This window comes from Rhea pennata, chromosome 2 (assembly GCF_028389875.1).
Source record: "Rhea pennata isolate bPtePen1 chromosome 2, bPtePen1.pri, whole genome shotgun sequence".
Lineage (NCBI taxonomy): Eukaryota > Metazoa > Chordata > Aves > Rheiformes > Rheidae > Rhea > Rhea pennata.
The window spans coordinates 26,308,088-26,320,588 of NC_084664.1; the positions used below are offsets into that span (position 1 = coordinate 26,308,088).

The 12,501-nt window shown below is 41.8% G+C and overlaps 1 protein-coding gene across 4 annotated transcripts in view; it reads right to left on the reverse strand.

Moving 5' to 3' along the window:
* Positions 1–12,501, reverse strand: part of CDK6 (cyclin dependent kinase 6) — a 123,929-nt gene that overhangs the window by 18,030 nt on the left and 93,398 nt on the right. For all 4 annotated transcript variants that reach the window (XM_062569123.1, XM_062569122.1, XM_062569124.1 and 1 more), the window contains exon 5: positions 11,715–11,824. In XM_062569123.1, coding sequence (XP_062425107.1) covers positions 11,715–11,824 — 110 coding nt within the window. The remainder of the gene's footprint in view (positions 1–11,714; positions 11,825–12,501) is intronic.

A 12,501-nucleotide genomic window follows, 5' to 3' on the forward strand; every position in this document is an offset into this window, starting at 1 on the left:
TTCACCACCTCTGCGTACCCTGCTAGGAGTTTCCCAAGATCCACATGGACTTGGCTGTCTTTTCAGAAAAGCAATTTATAGCAACCGGGAGCTGCCAAGAGCTCTAGAAAAAGGCCATCAACGACATTAAGCACAGAGGTGTGTTTGAACTGTCGGTATAGCAAAAGAAGCAGAGAGCTGCTCAGAATCCAGAATCCTCCTCTGAACTAAATGAATAACCAAGCCAAAGCTTCCCACCACAGTATATTGTTTTATGCCTTGCTTTTCACACAGTCATGGCTACAGTGTTCACCAAAAACACTGAAGTCTTTATTCTAGGCCGTCTTTAAACTCCAGTTCCCAGGAATTCGTCCTCACCATCAACCTCTTAAAAGTTCTAGGAGATGAGCAATGTGTACCTCTCTTTCTATAGTTATTTTCCAGTAAAGGAAAACTGATGCCCAGGCAGGAAAGAAGCAAGAAAGAAGCACTGTTTCTATATCTCAGTGGGTAGGACACTCAGCTAGGAGAGAGTTCTGACTTTATATACACGCTCTTTCATTACTAAGGCGTCTGATGTCTTCTGGTTGTAACTGAGTATCTTCATTCTTACAGCAGCAGGGTATGATTCATTACTGCCAAGCAGGCTTAATTTAAAAGCTATAAAGAGCAACATTACTGAAAAAATCTCTTGCTACATATACTTACTTAGATGCTGAAAGCTTGAACTCCAATTATTTGGATATAAAGAGCACTTTAAAAATTATTCAGTTGCATAGAACAGCGTGTATGTAGTGCTGATACAATAATAAAAATGCTTCTTGGACATAATATAGTAAAAATCACCTGATAATTGACAATAATTGGTCAGATTCTGGATGATACAGCAGACTGAGTCAATCATCTTCTGATTTAGTTACAGATTCAGACTCAGTCAAAATCAATAGTAACTGAATCTTCATGCCAATTTACTCTAGTTCAGTTGAATAAATCAGTGCAAATGAAGTAATCCCTTGGATGCAAGTCTTATCTGACAAATGTCTATATTCCAAAAGCACTTATTATTGACAAGCCTGGACACTTTAGGAGAGAAGCCATGAATATGGAAAATATTTAAGCAAAAGAAGAAATACTACATCAGAGATTGTTTTAGCATTGCTTCCGGACAACACACGTTCAGTACATCTATAAGAGGAAAGCAGAGGGTATTATGCGTGAGTTTCTGGAAGAAGTCAGATGGTTTGCCCATGCAGAGACAGACTGCATTTCCTCTAAGACTGCAAAATGAAGCGTGCAGGCAGCGTAAGCGGGCAGCCAGGCATGTCACATGCTGACACTTGACTTGTCGCGCCCTGGCTCCGTCCTCCAGCGGAGCCGAGGGACCAGGGCGGCCGTGTCTGCCGTGCCCTGGCTCGCGCACGGCCGGCGCGGCCGCAGCTGGAGAGGGGCGTGCAAGCAGCCGCGGCGGCTGTGCCACAGGCGTTGCGCAAAAACAAACATGAGAGGCATGGCAACACCACGTGCGTTCGTACCGCGGGGCGAGCTGTGGCTTCGGAGGAAGAGGAAGGGACAGGAACCGGCGTGAGCCATCTCCTGCCGTGCTCCTTCTCTGCCTCCTCGCGCGCGGGGGCCCGGCGGAGCCGCGGCGGCGCAGCTACCTGCGGGTTCCCGCGGGCGTGGGAGAGCCGCCGCCGCATCCCTTGCTCCCGTCACCGCCCCTGCCTCCCCTAACTCCGGCTCCCTCCGGCTCCTTGACACCGGCGCGCTGGCCGCAGGCCCGCTCCCACGCTCTCCGCAGCCGTGTGAACCCCGCGGCGGAGGTAAGCGTTCCCGCAAAGGCGGTGCCGGTGCGGAGCTGCCTCCGGGCGCTGCAGCTCCCGGGCAGAAATGCACTTCCAGGGATCTAAATACCACATTTCTTACAGCTTTCTCGTTGGTGTTTTGAGCTCTCCTCTGCCAGGCAATTATTCACTTGGTACGAAGCAGTACAAAATTGCGGTAAGTTGTTATGGTTTGCTCAGCTGTCCTTACATGTTTTTAAACTCCTGCTCTTGTCTGTTCCTTCAGGCGCACTTCGCACCGCTCCCCTGCAGATTCATGATTTCTTTTAGACGCAGAGAACATCTCACAGCTTTGGTGGGCACCTACATATGGAGCAGTGCCAGTGCAAAGCTCTTAAGAAGGAAAAACACAAATGTCGGATGGATTTGTCCTGGAAACTTCTGAACTATTGCATACTGTATTTATGACTGATTCATGGCAGCTAATTAATAGACTATTATTATCATACCAGCGCCCAGGAAAAGATCCCGAACACCATCCTGGAGTTTAAATTCCTTTTTTGTAGGTGTTTTCTTACGAAAGGGAAAAGTAAATAAAAACAAAGTTTAGTTCTGTTACGTGTCAAACAAAAGCACACAGAGCTTCCCCCAGCCAAGCTCCGGGCGCAAAGCAAAGCCTCCCTTGGCCAAGCTCCGCAGGCGGCAAGCTGCGCGAGACGGCCCGCAGGCTCCCTCAAAAGCAAAGTCTTTGGGCAGTGGGCAGCCCAATTTCTCACGCCCCAGTTTCCTTTACAAGTGTCAGGAGGCTAATGCTAAGCACTTGCAAATATCTACAGCTTGTCCCCTATTTTGTGGCCTTCTAGCCACACGGAAAGGTCTGGAGTCGTATCTTTTCTTCTGACCTCTGGCCAGGCTAAATTTACCTTGTCACAGTCTGGCGCATCACCCCTCTAATGAATGTATTTTTTAATGGATGATCTGTTCAGGAGGATTTCGGAGCATCTGCACGTGAGGACCCTCCCAGGACGAGGGTCCCTGGTGAGCACTGGCCAGGCTTCGCCGGTGCGCGATGGTGCAGGGTGTCCCTGTCCCAAGCCCCAGCCTCCCTGGGGCAAGCTCATCACCCGAACTTCACACCCAGACGAAGTGTCGTCTGCGAGCACACCATTTCTAATGGTCTCCTGCCTCAGGGCTCCCTTCTGTTTTTTTGCCGGGGGTAATGACAGTTTTTGGTTTCTCTGGTTTATCAACGGTTTCCCTTACCAACAGATCTATTCCTCTCACTGAAAGTCTGGCACGGCTGGAAACTAGGAGGAAAACCACAACAGAATGGCCTGGCACTCGCTTACCACTCATCTCCAACCACAGGCTGATACAGTTACTGGATCTGACTAACGGCTCTCCGCCAGCCCAACTGTAGACACTTAAAATGGTATCAGCCAGCAAAGGCTTGAAGGAAAATGTGAGCTAAAAAACAATGAGGGACTTTATTTTTAACAAAGTGATGCTGTCTTGAAATCTCTTATCTTTTTTGTACACAGCAATTATTGGTATTGTTCTGACTGTTTGCCCTTCGCTCCCTTAATGTGCATTTGTCCTCTGCCCAGAGCCAACGGGAGTTCTGCCACTGACTGAGGATTAAACAGAAAATAGTCCTGCTTATCAGAAAACAAGAGTAACATGAGCAAGTGCAGTCTTCTGCCTTCCTTTGTTAGTAAAGTTTGAAGCAAAATGTCACTGTTCTTCTGTCAGATCACTAAGGTCAGGAAGCTAAATTGTGGCTTGGGTCTATTCAGCTTAAGAGACGCTTTAAAAAAATTTTCTGTAATAAGCTGGCCACCTATCTGGAGAGGAAGAAAAAAAATCCTATTTTATTAGAGTCTGGTTTGGAAAAACCATCAGCCTCCCACACACCCATATGCACATGAATGGCAGAAGAATAAAGGAGGAAAAGTGCAAAGCACAGAATTCTGAATGCTGACAAGATCTTTCCAGGGAATGAACCTTCTCCCAGCGCAGTTGGTCTGGGCTGTGGTGAACTTTTATGGCACTTGCAACTTAAATCATTCTTGTAACAAAACAAGATAATTTCCAAAAATGGCAAAAACAAACTCAGGCCAAAACTGTACAGTACCTTGGTTCAAAGATTGCAAATCAAGCTGTTTAGCTTTTACAGTTAGAAGCTGCAACATCCACCTTTGCTTGTTAAAGACAAAGAAGAAAGAAAGAAGAAAGCACTGTTGTTTTAATTTTCCTGCTACCAAAATCTAACTGAGAGCAGGCAGTCAAGTGAATGATTATGTTTTCAAGCTTTTGGTCCACTAGATATGTCGGTTTAAGGCTCACTGGAAAACACCAGATAATATGATTGCAAAGTCTGTGTTTAAAATTGCTGAGTGATAAAGAGAACTGTTCTTTCTTATACCACATTTAAGAAGTTTGCCAGTTTACAGGGAAAACCCCACTTGTAAGCGGAGTTCATACACGTATTCCTGAGGTGCCTTTTGCCTAGGTATCTGTGATGTCTTGGCTTTATTACTCCTTCCTTCTCAGTATCCAGATATACCTCTTCCCCCTCCTTTTTTCCTTTTTTTTTTTCTTTTATGGATTCCCTTCCTGCTCCATCTATTTCTTTCTTTTTTTCAGTATTTAGATGATTGGGAAACATCTTACTGGTCTCTTCTCTCTTTGCTTTTGAAAAGCATTTCAGAAATGTGCTGAAAATAGGAGAAGGGAGCACAAAGAGGTCTGATTAAGAGCTGAAAAAGATAGAAACTTGACCACATGCAGAACTACAGGATCTAGTAGGCAAAGTGAAATATTCCAACTGCTGCGCATTTGCAGTGCCCACCTAAAACAGTGAGGAATAAACCCTCAGATATGCTGAAGCACAGGAGTATAAGCAACAAAGAATTAAAACGCATGTGATATGAGACAAAACGATGTCACAGAAATACACCTTACAAATCTGTACATGATAATACTGGTATATCTCTGGTAGATATTTCCAGACTCTGCTCCTGGTACTACCATTGTATGTGCAAAGAGGTAAAATGAAATTGTAGTCTTCACCCCTAGCAGTCAGAGTTATCGTTCTTTCTCTTGTGTTCAGCGTGACTAGCATTTCATGTCTATCCACATAGGAAGAGGTTAAAAACCCAGTCTGGTGAACAAGATCACAACAGTGTGCCAAACAAGTGTTAATACAGATCACTGCAAAAAGCCAAAGAATGTAATCCTATCCTACAGAAATTGCGGTAATGTTTCCATGATTTCCTACCCTACATAAATCATAAGTTTTCCCGTCAATTTCAATTTGAGACAGAGTTTCATCTGCAGCATTGTATAGGAACACATGGTCTCACCTTCATCCTGGTCCTGTCCAAACCACAGACTCTTCAGTCACACCTTTGCCTGCACTGATACACTTGGTCTATGGCAAGAACAGGGACTGGTCTAAGAAAAATAAGCTCTGTATTAAGCTGCATAGTATTTTGTTATGAGTGTTCCAGCATCTGATACTTCACCATTGATCACAGGCTTTAAACAAAAGTTTCTGTGCCTCCAATGCTTTGAATAATTCAGCGAGATTAACGGAAAACATTTCTTAAGTGATGACATACTATGGCATAGTTTGAACTGAAGGTCACTTAATACATATAAAGCCTCCAGGCAGGTATGCATTTGGAAAGTTACAGATTAATTGTATACTCATCAAAAGCATTCAGCATCAAGACAGTTAATCACAAGGAATGGCAAGGAAGATGTATCAGGAGTAAAGGACATAGTACTGTGAATTGCCAAGCAATTCTCTGCAATAGCAGAACTTATATTCTCCAAAGCTCACTGTCATCTCTACTTCTTCATTCTCTGGGTGAAGAACATGCTTAGGTAGTTTAAAATCTGTGGTTCTGCTGTTGAACATATGTTGCCAGATGTATACCTAATTTTTTTCAAAGTGCAACCTTAAATGACTACATCTGTGAGAAATTAGCACCTATAAGAACAGCTAATTCAAACCAAACGCGTGCATAACCAAAATGATGCTAGTTTGAAGACCAGACTCAAGAACTAACTGGACTGCAAATCTCTCCTGAGATAAAAGCCACCTGTCCCATTCAAAGCAGCAGAAAACCTGTAGGATCTGTTAGGAGTTATCACTTACTTGCCCACCAGCAACAAATGGGATACTAGACTTCCTGTTCTGCGTAAAGACATGCATACAGTAGCTCAAATATTGACAACCTAAATTCCTTCAAAACTACTTTTTTTTTTTTCCTGTGATACTTTGGTAGCCAGATAACAATAATCACGCTGACAGAATGATCTAAATTCTTGCCCATTTAGCTTCTGCTACACAGAGTCTCATGTAGACCGCAGCAGAGAGACTGAATACCAGCATCAGCTCCACAACCGACAGTTCTTAGTATCTCCCATATACATTGCAATCCTTATTTTGAATGAAAGTCTCACAGTCCTGGGGAGTTAACTATGAAGGTTTATTTCCTAGATAAGATAACAGACAGCTTGTGCAGGGTCACTGCAAGAAGAGCAGGGACTGGAAGCCAGGACAACACAACACAATACCCTCCCCGTCTTGCTGGTCTGCAACACCATCTTGCAGAGGCAACACTCCACCTAAGTGCTGCACGATATACATTAACAGAGTTTAGCTCTGCCATGCTTTGTGCTACTCTGCCACATCAAATTGCTTCTGGGAAGTTTACAGTCCCCTTTGAAGTCAGGGTTAATTTCAACAATGATTTCGATGAAGCCAAGACTTTACTATATGATAAAGCTAAAAAGAGACATTCTTTCCACCTAGGGATATAAGTTCAAACTTTCCTAACCAGCTTCAGTTTCTAGAGACAGCCCAAAGCCAGGTGTTTTCATTATATTTGGCTATTTTTTCTGAAACCGCTCGACCATCCCCTGTTCCACAAGGCCATAACTGACACATGGATTTCAATGTCCACTGCTCTTCCTTCGTCCAAAATGTGATGTGCAATCTGGTGGTGAAGTGGACCATGACCTGTCTCCTTCAACAGACTGTTACGCTAGCACTTGGTTCTGGAGTGGAACTAGAAAAAGTACATGCAACGGATCAGCTGCATTAGAGACTGAACTGGTAACCTATGACTTGTCTGGGAAGTGGAATAAATACATAGCAGATTTTATTCTGAAAGATCTCTTGCAATTATTCTATGCTGTAAAACACTATATCTAAGAATGAATATGAATGTTTTGCTAGTTTTTTTTTTTTTTTTTTTTTTTTTTGCTTAACTGTTAAATGTTTTGTTCATGATTAAAAGGAGCCTGTAGGTCCCAAATCCAGTTCTTATATCACAGTCTCATTACTGGGCTCTATGCTTTGATTTTATCACATCTTTATTACCAAGATATTACCAAGAGCAACAAAGTCTTGGGCTTGTCTGCATACAATGATGTAACTACTCTAACTGGACACACTTACACTCTCATAAAGACGACTTTTACTCTTACAGTTTGTTCATCTACCTTGCTCGCGCTCTTCACAGAACTTGTCTCATCATAGGTATTTTAGTTGTCACACATCTCTTACCTCCTACTATAGTTTTCCAGCATAGTTGGCAATGCAATGACTGTCTAACATATATTAGGAGCTGTTGGAGAAAGCTGAAAAATAAGACAACTGACTAAAAGCATGATATAAAATTTAAAAATTAAAAAATAACAATGTCATGCTATTTGTGCCAGTCTTGTCGGACTGCTGATCTTACCAACAGCAGACTGATTAAAGCACCACGGAGCTGGTGCATGCACTTTCTTTGTAAAAGTCCACATATATGGAGTTAATTTTCTGCTTGGCTGAATGAAGCTAGGGGCAGTGATATAATAATTTTTTAGTTTTGGTTTGGGGAGGTGGAAATGTTTCTGGGAGAGCATTTTCTTTCAAGTATTGGGTCTGAACTGATATTTGTAATGCTTGTGAAGATTAATTTGCTGAAGATTGGAGGTAAGAGGCCCTTTCCTACTGGCTAAGAAAATGCTCATCCTTGGAATGAAGTCTTTTTATAAATAATGCTTATTTTTAATTAAACATATTACTTAACAGTAGTGTCTACAGCTATATATATGAGATTAATGCAGCTGGCTCAGTGACAGCTGTTGATTGAGAAGAGACATGAAAGTTGCTGATCTTAGTGTGCCATTGGGTATCCCCATGCCTTTGGGTCCCTGTCAGTCCTGCCAGCTGTATCTCTGATGGATTCTGTGATACTGTTGCAACCAATAGTACACCTTACAATTTTCCTTACTAGTTATTATGACCAATGCACCGTAGCTTTTAATCAGAAAAAACTGGCGTCACTGGAACAAATCCATTTACACTTCAGTTAGCTAAGGACAGTCCATCCAAACTTAGCTAGAAATGACTGCAGCCTATTTAACTAGAAGGAAGATTTAAAAATTGAAACTCTAATATATGGGAATTTTCATATAATCCTTCATTTGATGCTACTCAGGTTGCCCAGAGAGGTTCTGGAGTCTCCTTCTCTGGCGACATTCAAGGCCCACCTGGATGCAACCCTGTCTACCATGCTCTAGGTGACCCTGCTGAGCGGGGAGGTTGGACTAGATGATCTCCAGAGGTCCCTTCCAACCTTACTGATTCTATGATTCTACGATTCTACTCTAATCAGCAGAGCACATAGACAGGAAAGCATGCATGGAGCAGAATATTCACTGCTTACATAATCTGTGTACCTGGCTACTGAGCAATTTCTTGCTGATTTGTTAGTAAGGATCCTGGGGAAACATGACAGCGGTTTCAGGCTACAGCCACTGTGCAACCACATATGCCCAGCTTCGTGACTACAGATCCCAGCAGGCTAAGGTAGTATGTACACATATGAAAGTGGAGAAGCCAACAGATCTGTACCATAATTAAAATGTGCATGTTTAATGTGTATTTAAAATGTGTATGCTTAAGTAAAATGTGCATAGCTATAATTAAAGTTAGGACTTTATTCAAACCCAGATTTCAGGAGATCTGCAGTCCTCAGCTGAGAAGTATCATTTGGATAGCTGCATCAGGCAAGATGCAAGAAACCTTCAAATTTACTCTAAGTATACTTAGACAGAGATTTATTTATTTATTTATTTAAATAATTCTTATATTCAATATGACTTATTTTGGATGTATTTTTTAAACAAATACTTTGTTTACATTTGTCTTAAAATGGTTTGTCTTAAGGGTAATTTAAGCTAAATGAGGTGCCTTCTGCTCAGGACATAGCACTCTGTAACACGGGGCATGGACCATTCCTGCAGGGTTCAAATCTCTCTGACGTTACTCCCATATAGCGTAGTCCAGAACAGGGAAATAAAATAGTCTGGAATAGAGAAAAGTGTGGACTGGTGTGAAGGCTATGAGAATGAAATGCCATTCAATGACTATCAGTAACCAAAAGCTTTCTACTGTGTAGCAAGGTAGTAGGTAACCTGCCGGAACCTACAGAATCCTGACGGCGTTTGCACAAATCTACATAAGCACTGCCAATTCTCTGCACGGCATAAACAGGTTAGGGATGTTGTGAAGCATTTTGTTTCCATTTCCAGTGAAGTCTCCATGATAAAAAAAATATAGGTGCGTCTCACTGAATTTGTTAAAAGCAACGGAGCTTTAAAATCTTTCAGAGAAAAAGCAAAATAAGAGTAAGCACTCAGTAATACAGTAAAAAGAAAAGGCTGTCTTAATGTCAAACCAACATCCACTTCTAAGCTTTAGCTGCATTCTCATGCTCTTATCCTATCAACACCAGCTGAAAAGCAGATGGGTGATTACCCAAGGGCACTACCATCTTCCAGCAGAAATAGCTGTTCCACTTATTCAAGCTTTTGGAAATAATCCATAGAGTTTGCAAAATTTTACAGTTTATTGCTACCAAGATCACAGTAACATGGATTTGCTTTTGCAATTCATGAAGAAAATCAGAAAGACAACATATTTCACACAGAGAGCATTGCAGAATTAACCCGATAAAATGTCCATGAAGATACCACTCAGTGCTGTTCATGGGAGCTTTATGGCAACAAGGCTTTAGTTTAGTCTTCCAAGTCATGCTTGTATACTGAAGTATCTGAAAGTCATATTGTTTGCAATGAAACAACATAGTACATACAGACTTGGCAGATTCCTGACCTCTACAGTTTTTGACTGTCTCCCAAACTTAGGACTGAGAATGTCAGACTGACCCTGCATTTGGCAAGGATAACAGAAGTCCTGGTTTTATCAAACTCTGCTTCTACTCAGCTCTCATTTCCTTTAAAAAGTCTATGATTTGTAATATTAACATAATATTTGCATTGAAGTGGAGAATTTAACTGTCACTAATTCAATTTACTATGTTGGATCTGGGAGATCTGGAGAGTAAGTCAGGCTCAAATGTCAAAATAGGAACAGGAAAATTCAATCGATGGTGCTTGTATATGGCAATAATGCAGGAATACTGCAAGTTAGATAAGAAAAAATAAAGAGTTCTGAGAATATAATAAAGTAAGTTCTCTATTCAGTTGTTTGTTCTGTTTTACTCTTATTGTAAATGCTAAAACGAGCTTGTTGATTGCAATTTAAATAGAAAAAATACTAATGGCTTAATGCCATTGTGAACCTGGCAGTATATGGGATAAGATGAAATCTTCAAAAGTTTGCAGTGGAGTGCTTAATTGATACTCCTAAAATCCACATTCTTCTTTTCTCTCATTTTCTGACCTCATTTCTGAGTCAGACACAGAGAGGGTGGAGTGTAATAATTCTACCCAGGCCATTTGACCAGGCAAAAAGCCCAAGAAAAATGATTTTTCCATATACTAACATTAATAAGTAGTGGAATCACAAACTTCTTTTGCAAGACTTCAATTAGTATTTTGAACTTCACATTATATAAATTCATCTCAATGTGCTGCTACTAAATAGTTGTTTCTCAAGGCCCTTGCAGAATGACTATTCTTGAAAGTTATATCTGTTTTGGTTTTTAGACCACTTCGTATATCATTTTCTTTCACATTTTCATTATATATGTTCTTTGATTTTACAGTAGCTGTTACAAAATGATACGTACAGTTTCTCTGTGGACCTCACTATAAACTAGATGATCATCACATACACTTTTTACATTCATCTCAACCAAAATGCATGTGATCAGGTTAATACTGAGACAGATTTACTTTGCCAAGGTTCTTGGGGGGCTGCTCCTCCCCACACCCTACATGGCAAAACCTCCATATTAGCTTCCACTTCCAGGTGGAGAGAACAGTAAACAAGCGTTCCTCTCCCATTCACAACTCAGCTGTGTCCAGCTGTAATAGGTCACAGAAAAATAGTTCTCATAGCTAAATTAATTGAATCAGCCAAAAAAGAAGTCTTACGTCTGTTTGACTACCTTTTACTACCACTGTTATCCTACACCTTGTCAAAATAGCTTATTCTTCAGAAATTCCTACCTCTGTTTCTAGAAGTCATTACAGTGACTTTCCAGGTCTCAAATACGCCAAGAGAGGACAGTGAACAAACATCTGGTGCTCTCATGCGCAAACTCCAGAGCAAGAAGACTGCTAGACACCGTGCCCTGCCTTCCACAAAGTAAATGCTTTCCACAATTCAGTTGTACTCAAACTGATCAACAGCCCCTCTTGCCCACAGTTATCTACATTTGGATTCATGCGTAACAGGAATACAACAGTGCTCATACAGGCTTTACCAGGAGCTGAGGGAGACTCCCATCAACAAAGAAAAAGACTCGTAGACGGCAACAAATTGGAATATACAATGGGTATTTACATTTTATGCTGGAAATAAAACATCCTATCAGCCCTCTGCAACATAAAAATGAGCCACTGTATTGTACCAGTCATTATTGAACTTTTTTTCAAATTTCATGGGGAAAAAAAAGAAAATAAAACTACATTTCTTACTTTCGACGGAACATTTCTGCAAATATGCAGCCAACACTCCAGAGATCAACTGGTGTTGCATAGCTGGACTGAAGCAAAACTTCAGGAGCTCTATACCACAAAGTAACAACCTGTAAAACAAAAAGGAACATAAGAAAGAACATGCTTATCTACTGAATTACAACTTCCTAGGAGTTGCTGCATACAGCCCCAGGTTACCTTAATCCAAATTGTAAAATCTCACAAACTGGGGCAAATTGCTTGGGTCAGTGCACAGAAAAGGGCTCCGTATGGATAACTGCGGTGATGGTGAGTCAGGAAGTGAGGCCCCTTCTTCTCAGGAGCAGTGCAGTCCGCACTGCACAACACAGTGTTGTACGACTGTGCACAACGCAGTCCAACGCGGGCGCGATATCACAGTATCACGGCATAGTGGCAGAACACCTCTCTGAAACCGCTGCAACTGGTGGACCCCAAACATTTCCAGTGGACGTTCAGACTCCCTGCAGAGCAGAGTTGTTTTTTCTCAACACCCTGTCAGGATCCCTTCGATACAGTCACCAAACTGGAAACCAGTAAGGCGGGCAATACTGTGTGTTTGCCTGCAGGACACATTGGAGCCTGCGGGCGTAGCCCACGTCTGTCCTAAGCCCTTTACAGTTAGGTACTTTCTTTGTGCAAAAGTGGTGCTAACCGAAGCAGCCAACCTGAGGGAACACGTCCCACCAGTCTCAAATGCTCTCCTTTTATGCTGAACCGGAGGAATTTTAACTTATTTTTTGTCATCTGGATACAAAGCAAGTCAAAA